The following is a 16,967-nucleotide window of genomic DNA, read 5'->3' as shown; positions in this document are numbered from 1 at the left end:
CCAGTTTTCGTGGCTTAGCTCTCGCAAAGATGGAGATGCATACAGTCATACAGCATGCAAGGCACAGCAGAACAGCTAATGACTGTAAAGGCCATCTTACCTGTCTGTGATGACACACTGGCGCCTGCAGAAAGAGGAGAGCACACACACGAATCAATCATACGGTAGTGTCTTTTCATATTACTGTATTGTTGAGCCTGAATACACATCCCCAAAAAATAATACCACATAGAAGGCACAAGCGCTCTACGGGAAAACACTAAAAACCTTTTCTATATTCAAGAGGAAGCAACCAGGTGGAGGATGTGAACAAACATGTGGAAGAGTAGCCTTAAGTAGAGAGGCGAGAGTGGCCAGACCCCCGGACATCCTCGATCTCTGAAACAATTCAATCCGAGCACCCTTGGACTCTGGTGAAGAGCACTGAGACACAGCAAATCAAATCCGTTCGAAAAGCTTTTTCAACTCTTTTTCAAGGCCTACAATTCATTCGCTGCCCACAGGATATTTGCCTGGGCAGACAATAATGCACCGCTGCTCTGTTTTTACACAACAGAGCTTTTTTTGTTGTTAAGATAAAAAATGCACATTCGACGTGCTATTCTGTTACAAAACGGAGATTTTCATGTTTCTACTTCTCATATGTGTGCCTGTGGACGAAAACTTTGTCAAAGATGCTGTAATAAGCAAAGAGAAACCGAAAGAGGAATATTGTTTACACTTGGGCTATTAAACAACACTGAAAGTTTTCCCTTCATGGTTTGAGCACAAAGGGCCAGAGGCATGAAAGTAGACGAGCTACAGTACATCGGGATGTATTTGCGGAATACAAGCAGGGCAGATTCAAGTTATGACTTTTGCTCCTGTAACAATGGCGTCCATTGCGCCTCTGTGCTTCTCAAAGCAGTTTCTTGTGGAATTGGACTGAGCCCTTTTGACATGGTGAGTTAATGAGGTGCTATTATTATTATTTATTATTATTATTATTATTATTAGCAGTAGTCGTAGTAGAATGAAAACCTGATGTGCGAGAGCAGTGGTGTCAAAAATACCCGGCCCCCAAAAGAGGTTTGATCAGGCCCTCAGGATCATTTAAAAGTGAAAAAAATGCATAAAGGACAGGGATCACATTTAGATTGTATATGCACATGTGTAAATGGTTTAAAAAATCCTTTCTTTATAAATCTCGTTTAATCTTAAAATGCATAACTATATTTTTCAATACCAATTACTTTTGATATGTTTTGTGCCTTTGTACGCATGCAATGATAAAAGTAAATTGCACATTTGTCTAAGGAAATCTGAGTTTCTTCATGAAATGTTTTGTAAAAGATATGTTAATTAAATGTCAACATTTTCCCCATGTTCTTGTGCTTCTTTAGAACAACACAAAGGAAAGACATATTATTTTAGTTATTGATAGCAGAGTATGGTATCATTTTAATGGTCCGGCCCACTTGACATCTACTGAGGCCCTTTGTGGTCCACAATGTGAAATGAGTTTGACACCCCTATGCTAGAGCAAAAATGCAGTCAGATTTGGAGTCAGAGCAAAACAAAATGCACCTAGAAAAGTTGAGTTACATCTCCGTTTAAAAAATGTAGATGAAAAATGTTGACCGCTGTTGTTTGTCACATAAAAGCAAAGCGATCCTTATCACCCAAAGAAATCCTTTTATTTTCCCTTGACGCCAACATACTTTTACTATTTCACCACCCTTAAAATACTGAATAGGGTGGTGGAATGCTGAGCACACCTGTCCATTTCAGTTTTCAGGTACCTGCCTCCCTTAGCTGGGAATGACTTAATTCAGCTAATTAGCGTATTTGATAACTCACCCATTTTTAATATGTTTACCTTTATATTTTATAATTGATATTTATTTATATGCAGTACTCTTTGTTGTTCTACTTCTCCATTTCATAATGTTTTGGATTGGATTGGATACAACTTTATTGTCAAATGTTGCTACTGTAAATTGGGAATGTCTCCATTGTGAGACAAATAAAGGTTTTCTTATGCGATAAAGAACATGGAGGGATGGATGCCACTCAACATGTGAGGCCGAGTCAGATGGATCCAGTGGCGCATCATCAGAAGCACAAAACTGTCTCCAAACATGTCAGACAAGGCCAAATCTTGTGCAGTTGGCCCCTTTTGTGAAGAAAAAAAATGTGAAGAACTGTCAAAGTCATTGCCATGGCCTGAAAGCACTTCCTTCTCCTCGTAGTTCCAGTTTGTCGCGTCAAAGTGAAGGCGCCACACTTCACAGCTAGAGCAGCAACATAAAGTGAATGGATTTAGAGCCTAATTTGAAGTGAATGTGTGAGTGACGTCCTGATTTGCCTGCGTGCCCACAGCGGGACCCTCGTGACTTGGAGTATTATGTAAAGTAGGCCATATGCCAGTGCAGGTTTCCACATCCCAAAGGATGCATGCAAGCCAAACAACGTTTCAGCGAGCCTCAAGATGGAAACGTTTTTAGCTAATTTGGAAACTAAGAGGAATCAAAATACCCTGACTGTTTTGTGTCTTTCTAAAACAGGAATCAGACCCATATGATATCTAATTAAGTCAAAGAGCATACTAATACTCTACATAGCCCCGGTCTTATTTTCTTCAATCAGGCAGCTCAACAGTAGTTCGAGCATATTAATTTAGAATTGTATAATATTCATGACCCATCAAAATAACTTTAATCAACCCGATGACAGTTGACACAAAGAAAGCCACCAAATATGGGAGCATCACATTGAAAATGAAAAAGCGTCAAGTAGCAATTGCACTAATTACATACGTGGGATTCTAATGCATCAGAATGTGTGTTTTCACTGGATGGATAATCAAATGCTCAAAGCACCGCCAGCCCAAATTAGCGCTGACTGACAACTACGGGGAAACTGTTGCAGTGAATTAGGAAGGCACTTGCACAACGGCAGCAGCTCTGACTTTTATTTTGGAAAGACACTGTAACAAGTATTAAATCTATTCGTGAGAGACCAGTTGAACTGAAGATGGTATACACCGGTACAAGTACATCAGCAAATTAGTGACCTAATTACAATCAAACACTTGTTTTCATCCCTTTAAATCAGGACTCGGGAACCTATGGCTCGCGAGCCATATTTGGCTCTTTTGATGATTGCATCTGGCTCGCAGACAAAATAAAATATTCTCGCTTGTTTAATCCATCCATCGACGTTTCACTGCTCGTGTCCTGTTCAGGGCTGCAGTTGGCTGCAATTGGATGATACTGGCCTACGTCGGCCGTTGCTGAGTAACAGGTAAATGTCCCCTTTTGAATTAGCCCGCTTGGTCATTAGCTCGAGGCTAATCCTTCAACGAATAAGATGGTGAAAAGAAAAAAAGATGACGAGTATGGTACACTTCAGGACGAATGGGCCAAAGGATTCACCTTTGTGGAAAGAACAGGTTCTGCTGTGTTTCTAATTTGCAATGAGAAAATACAACCGATGTAACGGACAAATGTAAAGCGGCACTTTGACACGCGGCATGCTACTTTCTCATCAAAATACCCTGTGGAAGACAGCCGAAAGCTACTGAGCAAGGTGCACGCTTGCCAGCAGCAACTCCGCTTACGGACCAGGCAAGCTGACTATAATTCCGCAAGCTTTGTTTAACCATTGTAAGGAACGGAAAACCTTCATGTTAATGGTGAGTATTATAACAAAATTATTTAAATGAATACATTCAGAGGCTTATTATACTGACATTTTGTTGAATTCATTTTTAAAATTGTGAATGATTGTGGACCTGAGATGATCCAACACATAACTGCAGGGTGTAAGATGCGGCCAGGGAAAGCCTACATGGAACGCGATAACCAGGTGGCTGGCATAGTCTACCGAAACATCTGTGCGGAGTATGGACTGGAAACCCCAAGGTCAAAATGGGAAACACCTCCGAACCAACCAGATATCGTGATCATAGATAAAGGGCAGAGGAAAGCCGTTGTAGTGGATGTAGCGGTCCCAAGTGATGGAAACATCAGAAAGAAGGAAAACGAGAAACTCGAGAAATATCAAGGGCTCAGAGAGAAGCTGGAGAGAGCCTGGAAGGTAAAGGTGACAGTTGTGCCTGTGGTGGTCGGAGCACTCGGGGCAGTAACCCCCAAACTAGATGAGTGGTTGCAACAGATCCCGGGAACAACATCGGACATCTCAGTCCAGAAATGTGCAGTGCTGGGAACAGCAAGGGTACTGCGCAGTACCCTCAAGCTTCCTGGCCTCTGGTAGAGGACCCGAGCTGAATGAGGGATGGACACCACCCGAGGGGTGAGACGAGGATTTTTTTTTTTAATATATATACAGTAAGTGTGTGTGTGTGTGTGTGTGTGTGTGTGTGTGTGCACGTGTATGGCTCAATCCAAATATTTAGCTTTCGTGGCTCTATGGTTCACTAATAACATAATAGAATAACATACATAAACAAAGGTTCTCCAATGTTTTCCCCACTGTAACTTTGATTGCTGTGGACAGTTTTTGACAAGCCAAAACATATTTGTGAGGATTGGAAGACTGGATGAGTCCATTCTGGAGCCGTACCCTACCATGGCTGAGATCCCAGCCACAACCACACACCACCTATGAGATCGGAGTCAGCAAGGTGAAGAACCACAAAACCGAAACTGAGGCTGAGATGGATTTGTGACACTGCAGCTGTCATGTCATACATCTGGCTCCCTCACATATGTACACTGAGCAATATATATAAGCCAGTAAAACACGTAGTGCTGTATTGTTCAGAACGCTTTGTACTAAAGTAGAAGATGACTGTAATCAGCACGGTGTCAGCCCCCCCACCCACATTTACATGGATGTCGTCTGTGAAAACATGCGCATCAAATCACAGCAAATAAGCTCACTCTTCTTTTGCCACTAATGATGTTTTCTTACTACTTTTATTTAAATGAAAAATGGGAACCTGCACAAGAGCAGATTTAATCTTATCGTGTGAGGAGTCATGATCACTAGCAGTGATGAGAAGTAGCACATTTATTAGATGTGGCCAATGTTTGCCTCATCCTTCTTCTCTTCTCCATCTCTCACTTATCCGCAACAAATTCTCAGCATAAAAAGAAAAGCGGAAATAATGACACGTTTGATTGAATTCTTGAATGTAGAGGTTCAAGGGTCTGCTCACCCCATTTGGTTGTGAACCTCTGAAAAAAAAGGCACGTACAGTATGGAATAGAAAAAGTGTCTTAAGCCTTGACTGGTCTTCATGTCCACATAAGTGTTGCTAAAGTCATATTTTGAATTTAAAACAATTCGGAAAAAACAAAACCTCTTGAGAACAAAAAGTGCACAGCCATCACTGTGACTAAAGCAACGCATTTTCACCGGTGATGCAAATTGCCAAACACAGACAGTCAAAGGCAGCTTGTCGCTGCATTTAGTCAAGACCATTTTATACATTTTGAGAGTGATTTCTGATTACCAGTGTCCAAAAAGGAAAGTCTGTCAAAGTGCTGGACAAAACCACATTTTAAAATGGACTTTATCAACGAGTACCGTATTTTCACGACCTTAAGGCACCATTAAAAGTCTTAAATTTTCTCCAAAATGGATAGGACGCCTTATGATGCGGAGTGTCTTGTGTATGGGCTGAGTTCCAAAACCTGACTGTCAGCCGACACGCTGTTTATATAGAGGCGGAAGTCACTGTGGACAGGCATGCGGCAAAGAAGTCGACCAATCAGTGAAGGGTGGGCCTGTATATATACATATATGGAGAGAGGGAGAGAGAGAGAGAGAGAGAGAGAGAGAGAGAGAGAGAGAGAGAGAGAGAGAGAGAGAGAGAGAGAGAGAGAGAGAGAGAGAGAGAGAAGGCAGACGTGCGTGAGGACAGGCATGCGGGGAAAAAGTCCGCCAATGACTGAAAGGTGGGCGTGTAAGTGGACGCTAAAGGGACGCTCCATGCAGATACCAACACCTGTATAGATTGTGGCTATGTGCATTGTTGTAAAACAACTTCAGTTTTGGTTTCTATGAACCCCCGAAAATAAATTCGCCTACGAAGCTTAGTTCAAACTACAAGCCATCGGTTATGCTTTTGGCATGCGTGCCCATCTCACAGCAGCGGTGAAAAACCAAGTCAAGCAAATGAACTCTGAGCTTGCCGTTATTCCCGGATCGGCATCAACCGGGCGTTCAAAGTAAAGTTGCGAACGGTATGGGAACAATGAATGCGATGGCATACACAACTTTACAAAGAGTGAGAGGCAGCGCTGGGCGAGTTACGCCACAATTTGCGAATGGATTGTGGCTGCTTGGACGAACGTGTCTGCTTGCACTGTGGTTCGAGTTTTTGGCAAAGCCGGCATCATTTCTGTGGAGCCACATGGCAATGAGAGTGACTCTGACAATGAGAGGGAACGCAACGTTTTTGATGGATTACCGGTACTTGCACAATTGTTCAATTCTGATACAGAGGATGCGGACTTTGATGGATTTCTGGGTGATGATTGATCGAAAAACGTGAGTACATTGTGCGATGGCTAAATAAAATACAACGGAACTCAGTTTCGCTTCCGTTGCCTTTTTAAAAACGTGTTTTTAGCTTGTATCTGTATGTCTTGGCATGCTACCGTATGCTTCAAGCTAACGTGTTTTTAGCGTGCGCGCATGCATGCCGTATGTTTAAGATGGTGTATGTTTTACCACTTTAAAACTGCGGCCAATAATACAGTGTGTTTTGTCTATGTGTAAAATACATAAATATCACCCATTAATGAGACTGCGCCCAACCATACAGTGCGCCGAATGGTTGTGAAAATAGGGTAAATTCCAATACTGGCCTCTCTTTGCTTCTTTTTCAAATAACAGTGCTATTTCCCTGGAGGCAAACAAGGTCTATATATGTACCAACTGTGGAGAGCAACACACTCACGTTACCTTTTGCATGGGAATGCTGCCGTCTTGCTCATTACATACTAATGAGTTGTCTATTAATGAAAATGGAAAGCATTTATTTTGTGAGCACAAAGGTTTCAGCTGAATTAATTACTGCACTACAGCAACAAAATGAAAACAGCAAGTGCGGCATCAGTCTTGTGTGGCACATTAGCCATTAGCCAACTGTTATCGACGGCTGGCAAACGGCCCGCGTGACTCAACGAGGAGCAGAAACTCTTTCTAACCAGGATGCAAACTTCACCAGAAGTGCACTTTGGTCATTCAAACCAGGATGCAAACTTCACCAGAAGTGCACTTTGGTCACACTGTGAATTACGAATGCATTTGCACACTTTTATTAAAAAGAAACCATGTTTACTTCAGTGTGAGGTTAAGACTGCTCAAACCACAGTGACGGCATCATCATCATTGTTTGAAATCAAGGCAGTATAGTGTGGTTTGATTAGAACTTTGAACTTTTCTTCGATATTCACCGGTCCCTGACGGAATTACTGCTGACTGAGGAGAGGGACACACTAGGAGAAAGAAAACACAAATGAATAGAGCCATGCTGCAACTACTGCTCATTCTGCATTTGGACAAGTTGATTTGTATTACATGTAGTACATAGTGATATGTTTAAAAAAAAGAAGAAGAAAAAAAAGTAAAATGCGTATTATTTTGAAATCATGAAGTCTTACTTTGCAAGAATAATAATCAAGAATTTTATCTGGATAGATATTTGTTCATGTTATTTTAGATTTGAATTCAGTGCGCCTTTGGCATTCTGTAATGTTAATTTGTCTGTCGAGCATTTCGCCTTGGAATCCGAAATCTAATAGCCTGCAAACAGCTTGAGATCCCATCGGGCTGTCCTTGGAGAGGTCGGTCAGCAGCAAGGGGTTCTGGGAGCATGCCTAGGCTCTGGTCGCCTCAACAGATGGTTCTTGATCAGATATTAGAGTCCGGGCTGTGGGGTCATTGAGCTATGAGTGTTCAGCTCTGCCCAAGAGAGCTACCCCGTTTAAACCTCCTTGCTATAGCTCGGCTTCTGGTGCCAGGCCATTGGCTCTGAGTTCTGGCCAGACTGCTTGGGCGCGGCAATGATGACAGACTGCAGTCCTTTAGCTGAGTGGAACATAACGATGGCTGCAAAATCCTACTTGCACTTTGTGAGTCGGTGATGGGCCATTCTGATTGGAAAATAATGCGATGGTGTTCCAACCTTGAATGAATGGATCTGTTGCACATGGTGTCTTGTTTTGTGTAGGAAATGCGCTTTATAAATAAAACTGCCTTACCTTGACTTGCCGATTGCTCATCATGGCCGATGAGCCATCTTGGCTTACCCTGTGCCACTGGCAGTCTAAACCCAAATAGCTTTAGATATGACCTTCACTTACAGTTACCACCCCTTCGTAAGACACTCTTTCTCCTCTTTCACATGAACGCTGAATTTTGAACGCATATTTCATGAATTGTATGTAATATAGTCAGCTCACTCACACATTTGTCTTTGCGACACACGTCTCTGCCTTCATCACCGTGTCTCATTGGCAGGTACGTCACTGAGTAAACAAAACATTTTTTTCAGATTATTGTAAAAACATTTCACAAGAGTGAAATAACATTTCTAGGAAGAGTGACTATCGGGGACCTTCCGATTCACTTTCTTATTTTACAAAATAGTTTGCGTGAAATATTAAAAGAGCAGAAATTATGAAAATGTCAACACAAAGATTATTCTGTATGGATTGTGTTTTAGTTCCAGCTGGAGTGAGGGGTGTTTCCCTCCAGCAGGTGCACCTGTGCCACATTTCCCCTAATAAGCCTGGCTCTGTATTTAAGGACTGACAAGCTGCCTCTTCCTTGATCTTATCGCATGCTGCTGTGAAATCTGGCGCTCCTAGTTGTAAACGCCGAATTTTTAACCCTCACACTGCTAGTCGTTTCTCTGATGCCTTTAATAACCTTTGCGTACCCTCGTCTAACACAGAGGAACTCACCTCTTGGTTCGACTCGTCATGCCGGGCCATCCTGGATTTGGTGGCTCCTTCAAAAATTGTGCTGCCAAAGCCTAAACCCGAGCCATGGTTTAACGACATTACCCGCGCAGCTAGGCAGGAGTGTCGCAAAGCTGAACGCAAGTGGAAAAGAGACAAATTGCATGTCTCTTCTCAAATTTGGAAAGACAGCTGGCGTATCTACCAGCTCACAGTAAAAGAGGCCAAAAGAGAATATCTGTCGGACCTTATACCCTCGTGCACTATTTAAAACGATAGATTCTGTACTCAAACCCTCTCTGCCTACTTGCTCGGATTCTTCAGCCGAGATGTGCAACAGATTCCTTCAGTTCTTTATTGATAAGGTCTCTACAGCTAGGATTCCGGTCCCAAATACCGCATCTGACCCCTCTGTCCATGTTCCATGTTCAGCTGTCCTAAATTCTTTTGATACTGTGTCCTTGGCGCTTTTGGAGGATGTAGTTCACCAGACGAAGCCATCTGGCTCCCCTTGCGACTCTCTTCCCCCACGCTTCTTTCAGGAGGTTCTCCCGAGTGTTGGTGCATCGGTCTTGGATATCATCAACAGCAGCCTTTCTTCTGGTGTAGTTCCCCAACAGTTTAAACATGCTGTGGTCCAACCCTTGATCAAGAAACCTGGTCTTGATCCAGATGAGCTGTCAAGTTACAGACCCATTTCCAAACTGCTTTTCATTTCCAAAATTCTGGAAAAAGTGGTGCACATGCAGTTGAAACTTTTCTTGGATGAACATAACATCTTGGAGGTCTTCCAGTCAGGTTTCAAGACGATGCATAGCACGGAGTCAGCCCTGTTACGCGTTTCTAATGACATCCTCCTGGCAAATGACTCTGGAGACCACGTGTGTCTGGTTTTATTGGACTTAACTGCAGCATTTGATACAGTGGATCACAGTATTCTGCTGACTCGTTTGCAGCACTTGGTGGGCATTGGCGGGAGTGCTCTTGATTGGTTTAGGTCCTATCTAGCTGACAGGACCTTTTGTGTCAGCCTTGGCTGCTCTGAATCACGCACTGCTCCCCTGTCATGTGGTGTTCCACAGGGCTCAATTCTGGGGCCTCTGCTGTTCTCGCTGTATCTGCTCCCATTGGGTTCCATCTTAAGGAAACATGGTATTCCTTTCCACTGCTATGCAGATGACTGCCAGATCTATGTCCCACTGAGCAAGAAAGACACCTTCTCATTAAGGCCACTCCTATCCTGTCTGGAAGAAATCAAAACCTGGATGGCACAAAATTTCTTGAAGTTCAACGAAAAGAAGACAGAGGTGATATTGTTTGGCCCCAGTGGACCTTGTACATTCCATCCTGTAGACTTGGGCCCCCTATCTCCTTATCTGAAATCAACGGTCTCAAACTTGGGACTTAAACTGGACAGTGATTTCAAACTCGATCGGCAAATTGGTGCCGTTGTTAAATCCAGCTTCTTTCACCTTAGACAGCTGGCCAAAATAAAACCTTTCCTCTCACATGAACACTTTGAGACAGTAATTCATGCCTTTGTCACATCCCGGCTCGATTACTGCAACGCCCTGTACTTTGGAGTCAGCCAGTCCTCCATCAAGCGCCTTCAGCTGGTACAGAATGCCGCTGCTCGCCTCTTGACTGGTACTCGTAAGAGGGAGCATATAACTCCTACTTTGGCATCCCTTCACTGGCTCCCCATTCATTTTAGAATTATTTTTAAGATCTTGACTTGACTTGACTTGACTTGACTTGATTTTTGACCTTGCTCGCTGATGTGCTTCAAGTGGGATTTTCTAGACCTTTCGATACAATTCAATGAATTATATGATGCCTCATGAGGCGTGTCGACACAATGACACACTGTGTTGATACTGTGCTGATATTGTGTCGCTGACCACTGCCACCTGCTGGACCTTCAAAATCCCTGCAGCCAACCCACTTGACAGACTGAACAGACTGATTTGATGATGAAGTGTATACAATGCACTACCTCACTCTACCCACAAGCGCCATTGTTTATGTTGTTGTTTATGCTGTTTATATTGTTTATATTGTCTATACTGTTCAGATTATATGTATTTTTTATACAGTGTAGCTGCTATCCTTTCTTAGCTGTGTGTGTTTAATACACAGTATGTTTGCATGCATATATGCACTGAGGATTGAGAGGAAGAAATTTCATCTATACTGCATGTCATACATAAAGCATATTTGACAATAAAGACGACATTGACCCTTGACAATATCATTCACATATATGCATTCATATTGTATCATTCAATGTGTTTCAATAATGTGAAAATCATGTGAATGAGGATGCTTGTGGGCTTTGTCTTCACAAATTTTGATTTAGAAAAATAAGATGCTCCAGTGTTTTAAATTTCAGTCTTTTGCGTTTAATGCATGCCATTTCCCCTGTTGTGGAGAACACACGCACAATGGAATAAGACATGTCAAAAATCCGAGAGGCACTTGGTGAGACAAGGAGATTTTAATAAATACCATCCATCCATCCATCCATTTTCCGAATCGCTTGATCCTCACTAGGGTCGCGGGGGGTGCTGGAGCCTATCCCAGCCGTCTTCGGGCAGTAGGCGGGGGACACCCTGAATCAGTTGCCAGCCAATCGCAGGGCACACAGAGACGAACAACCATCCACGCCCACACTCACACCTATGGACAATTTAGAGCGTCCAATCAGCGTGCCATGCATGTTTTTGGAATGTGGGAGGAAACTGGAGCACCCAGAGAAAACTTTTAATAACAACGTGGCAGAGTCATCAAACATGCGGTGTGCTCCCTCTGAGTCACTTTCTGGAACTCCCCCTTATAGGCGGGACCTGTCAATCAACTGGAGTATGACGTACAGTACAAACGTTCATAAAGCACTTCTCATATAATAGTAGGCTATTATATGACAGCCGACATGACGCTCAAAGTCAGATTGACACATTTTTTTCAGATAATCAGTGTGTTTTCCGTATTGCCCAAACATATATATTTTTTTGAGCGAGGGTGGGGTCTGGCTTGTTTCGGCAGTCAGCATCGTGTCGCCAGACGCACTTTCTTAGATACACTGTGCGGGCTTTTGCTGTGTCAACGCCCCCTGCGCTGAGTAGACGCCTCGTGGACTAAGTGGCACAGCCTGGACTGTGTCGACGCAGCCGATGCAGTCTAAACTGCGCCGGTGCAGTTCACGTGTCAATCACGTGACATAATAAAGCAGCACATGCACCGACACGTGGTTTGCTCTGTGAGCAAGGCGCATGCGTCAACGCATTGGTGTCGCTGGACCCATCACGACAATTCAGAATCCCTCTTGTTTTTTTCATAGATCCTTGTCTGTTCGTGTTTTTGTTATTCTGTTATTGCTCTATGTTTTCGAGTTATTGGACTTTTGGATATTTTGCTTGTGTTCTCTCGGTGTTCTATTGAACCTTGCATTAGCAAGCACGTTTTGTTTCATGTCTTGTTTGCCTAGCTCCTTGTGACCAGTGATTTCAGTGTGATTTAATAAATATTTTTGTAATTGCACCTTGTCTGAGCCTGCATTTTTGGAATTCGAAAATATTATTCAGAACTTGACAACATGGATCAGCTGTTCAGAACCAGAGACACAAAAGGAAAATAAAGGGCTTCAGTGTCTCTTGCAATCGACATTTTTAGAGCGTGTGCAGCAACAAAATAGCAATAATGATCCTCTTGAGAGCAGACATTATGCAGTATTTGCACCAGAGGTGAAATGTTGCATTTTTACTGCATTGCTTAATATTAAAACAAACCACAAAAATATTCAATACAAGACCCTTGGTGATTTCTTTAAAACCTCAATAACAACATGAATAGGATTGCAGGTGGAGAAAAGCCACAGGAAACATTGGAGTATTGATTTTTTTTTTTCCAGCCTCATCCGACAAAAATATTCTACAGCACTTTGAGCTTTTATTGAAGCCGGTGCAAATGTAATGCGTAACATTTAGTCTACTTTTAAAAGTAGGCAACCCTCAACTTTTTGCCACCCAATAATAGAGAGAAATTGTAAATGTGAATGCACTGAAATTGTTCTTTTAAAGTTAGTCATTCATTCATCTTCCGTACCGCTTGATCCTCACTAGGGCCGCGGGGGGGTGCTGGAGCCCATCCCAGCCGTCTCCGGGCAGTAGGCGGGGGACACCCTGAATCGGTTGCCAGCCAATCGCAGGGCACACATAGACGAACAACCATGCACGCTCACACTCACACCTAGGGACAATTTAGAGTGTTCAATCAGCCTGCCACGCATGTTTTGGGAATGTGGGAGGAAACCGGAGCACCTGGAGAAAACCCACGCAGGCCCGGGGAGAACATGCAAACTCCATACAGGGAGGCCGGAGCTGGAATCGAACCCGGTACCTCTGCACTGTTATGCCGACGTGCTAACCACTGGACTACCGGGCCGCCTCTTTTAAATTTAAGTTTCTTTAAAACATGTTTTTATTATCGTGTTTATTTTTGCGGTATCAACCAAAAAGTTCTGGACTAATTATTGACTGATTGGAATTATTTATTAAGTGCGGTTATATTTTGGACATTGGATTGATAAAGTAAATCTATTGGCTACAGATGAAAGAGACAAACATAAAAACAAAATGACTGTCATGGATCTGTTTGTGACCAACAGGTGGCACTGTAGGTCTCTGCCTCAGTTGTGCACTTGTTGGTCATTGTGTAATTAGTGCCACTTTAAAAGACTTGATGCCCGACCACTCTGTCGGGTCATTGTTGCTGTATGCTACTGTCTGTTTGTTTCAGTCAGGTTTTGGTCATTGTTATGTTTTATCTTCAGTCATGTGTTTTGTTTGATACTTTGGACTTTGTTTAGGATTTAGTTTCTTCTGTTTTAATACAACTTATCAAGTACGACCTACTCCTCTCTTGTGCCTGCTTTTTTGGGTCCACCACCACCATGCTACGTGACAATGACGTCTGTTGTTTTCGACATGAAATATTTTTTTGGGGTGTGAACATGGGTTTTTCTCAGACTGGTGACATTCGTTTTGAACCAGACTACTGTAATATATTTGGCTCTAAGATCTTGATGTAACTCATACAACTGGGTGGTGCAAATCACATGCAAGTTATGCAGAAAGCGAGCTCGTCGGTGAGCGCAGCTAAATCTATCATAATGGATGATATGAAATCTAAATTAGCCAGTGGAATATGATCTTGTGATTGTGGGGAAAATGTCATATTTAGGAATGTTTTGGTGTACATGTTTAAAACAGAGAAACCAACAAACTCAGGCAAGACACCACAAATGTTGTGAGTACACTTCGTGTTTTTTTTTTCTTTTGTTTAGTACTTGTCGCCTTTTATTCCATTTTAAAATGATTATGAATACTATTTTCATTAGATTTTGTCAGCAGCTGCTGCTAAACCTCAGAAAACATTTTGTCATCAAAGACATCTGCAGAACCTTGTACAGCTTTTTACCTTGGTTTGGATTCTGATAAAGCTCTACAACAGCAAAACTATAAAACTTTTACTTGCTTTTACTTTGATTAGTTTGTCATGACAAACGAGTGAATAAGGTTACAGTGGTCACTAAGTAAAAAAAATCTATTCATTTCAAGCCTATACAGCTGTACTGAGATCATTTGGTGATAGCTGCTGTTTTTTCATCAGTTACATCTCACAAAGACATCTTAGCATTTGTTACAATACCCTTTAAAATCTTATCTGTGTTCACTATCAGTAACGGTCATTACTGAAACCTTAAAGAAGGCCACTTGAAACTTCTGGCTTGTAAAAGTGGGGGAAAAACAAGTATCTTAACCATTCCGAACCACTTGCTGTATCTTGTCGCCAGTTATTGACTGGGCTTTGTATATGCAATTCTTGTTCTTCAAGCCTTTTTCATTGCACGCCGTCATCTACATAACGGGATATGTGTGTGTGTGGGGGTGTATGTATATATTTATTTATTTATTTATTTAGTGTTTTTATTTTTGGGGTGGGGGGCATTATTCACATGATGGGTAAGAAAAATGCGGAGTGTGTTATAAAAATATTTCCTCAGAAACATGTTTTCAAACAATTTACATTGAAATTCGTTCAACAAAGGACACATGCACGCTTCAGAAATTCACGTACGCTGCACCAACACTTGAAAACATCAACACAGTATTTTATGAAAATTAAATAAAACGCAATTAGCAGCAGTCTCATTGCTCCCGCAACTTAGCGCAACAAGCAATTGGGCATTTTAATAAAGTAAAGATCGGAATATGCACAACAGGGCCTGAATGAAATAATCAGGAAACGAATACTGTACCTCAAATTTGACAGGGGAAACTTTTACCGATTCACTATTCAGGAAATCATCTACTCATGCCTGTTTTTATTTTTATTTTTTGAACCATCCTATGTTATTCGTTGAAAAGCTAACCTAAGATAGTTTCCGCTTTATCGATTACACCCTGAGATGCCACAAAATCCTGAAATGGGTAATTAGTGTGAAAATCAATCCGAGCTCGATGTACTCTGTGAACTATGAGGATAAGCAGGGGCGAGAATGGATGGATGTTGGAAATGTAATAATATTGCTCATTGTACTTAATTTCAAAGGAAAAAAAAAAAATCAATGCATCTACAAAAAAAAAAAAAGTCCGAATGCCAACTGAGAATATAACTTTTCAGACGCCATGACATTATTCGACTTCAAATAATGTAAAAGCTGCCCTTGTGAGGCATTTCGTAAAGGCATTGGTGACGAGATGGATTATGGCAAAGAAGAACAGGGTCCTGGCTGAAAGAATGATCTTCATTGCCATCACACGGCAGACTTTCAGCAGGTCTCCTTGGAGATAAGAACAAGCCGTTTCTCCTCAACCTACTGTTGTCATGGTCACAGTTCTGATTATGGCCGTTGATATTTCTTTACTCAGTCCTTCCATTTCCACCCTAGTTTAATCAACACCACACCATTCCCACTTCCCGAACAATTTTAGTTGTGCAGTCAAGACGGCACAAGTCCAAACATGAGTGTCGTTTACAATCCGCTTAAATTAGGCTTTTTCCCATGGTGCACAGGTCGGCGATGAGATATTTTTTGTGTGTGTGTGTGTGTGTGTGTGTGTGTGCGCGCGCGTGTGTGTGTGTTTTATTAAATAACATGTTTTTTTCATGGTTTATGAGTGCACAACATTAATTAATTGTGCTTTGTGCTAAAATATAAGTACCGTATTTTCACAACTATAAGGCGCCATTGAAAGTCTTAAATGTTCTCCAAAATGGACAGGATGCCTTATAATGCGGAGCGTCTACGGTGTCCAAACTTTTTGCCAAGGGGGCCAGATTTTATGTGGTAATATGTCGGGGGGCTGACCTTGGCTGACATTCTTTAGATTGAACAACAATACTGTTAAACTAATTTTAGTAAGCCAGTCTGTGTTTCACATTTCCATTTTTATTTTATTTTCAACAATCTTAAGAATTGCATTTGGTTCATTTGAAACAGGTATATCACATGCAACTGAATATTCACTTGACTTTTTCTTAAACAGAAGTCTCCTGAGTGCAAATTGCAACATTTGAAACATCACCATGACTTTTCAATACTCACAAAACCTTTGACTCTGACAACAGGGAAATGAACAAGCAATACACATATTCACAACTGCAGGGATCATTTGAATTATGACATATCAGTCAATATAAATATTGATTGAACTTTTAAAATTTTACTCTGGAATGAAACTGGGACTGATGTAGATCTTAACAAACATTTATTCAGACTTATTGCCAGCTGACAAATGACTTATTTGTCTTCATGTGACGGGTGATATTGAGATCTGGATTGAAGCACAAAGGGCAGGTCTGGCTCAAAAGCAGTGGTATTGATGCGCAATATGTCTCGCAGGTCTGATTGTCCGTTAGCCGTGTCCTCACACAGCTTTTATTTACGTTCGTAACCGAGAATGTCCTCTCACACAAATACGTCGACCCAAACAAGCTCAGCATTTTCTTAGCAAACGCTTAAATCTCTCGGAACCTGTCCTT

The 16,967-nt window shown here is 41.9% G+C and overlaps 1 protein-coding gene across 2 annotated transcripts in view; it reads right to left on the bottom strand.

Moving 5' to 3' along the window:
* The window catches only part of LOC127595520 (cadherin-4-like), a 244,865-nt gene that overhangs the window by 150,128 nt on the left and 77,770 nt on the right, over positions 1–16,967 (bottom strand). For both annotated transcript variants that reach the window (XM_052057102.1, XM_052057103.1), the window contains one exon: positions 101–124. In XM_052057102.1, coding sequence (XP_051913062.1) covers positions 101–124 — 24 coding nt within the window. The remainder of the gene's footprint in view (positions 1–100; positions 125–16,967) is intronic.

This window comes from Hippocampus zosterae, chromosome 2 (genome assembly GCF_025434085.1).
Source record: "Hippocampus zosterae strain Florida chromosome 2, ASM2543408v3, whole genome shotgun sequence".
Classification (NCBI taxonomy): Eukaryota; Metazoa; Chordata; class Actinopteri; order Syngnathiformes; family Syngnathidae; genus Hippocampus; species Hippocampus zosterae.
This window is presented reverse-complemented; position numbering and strand designations above follow the sequence as displayed.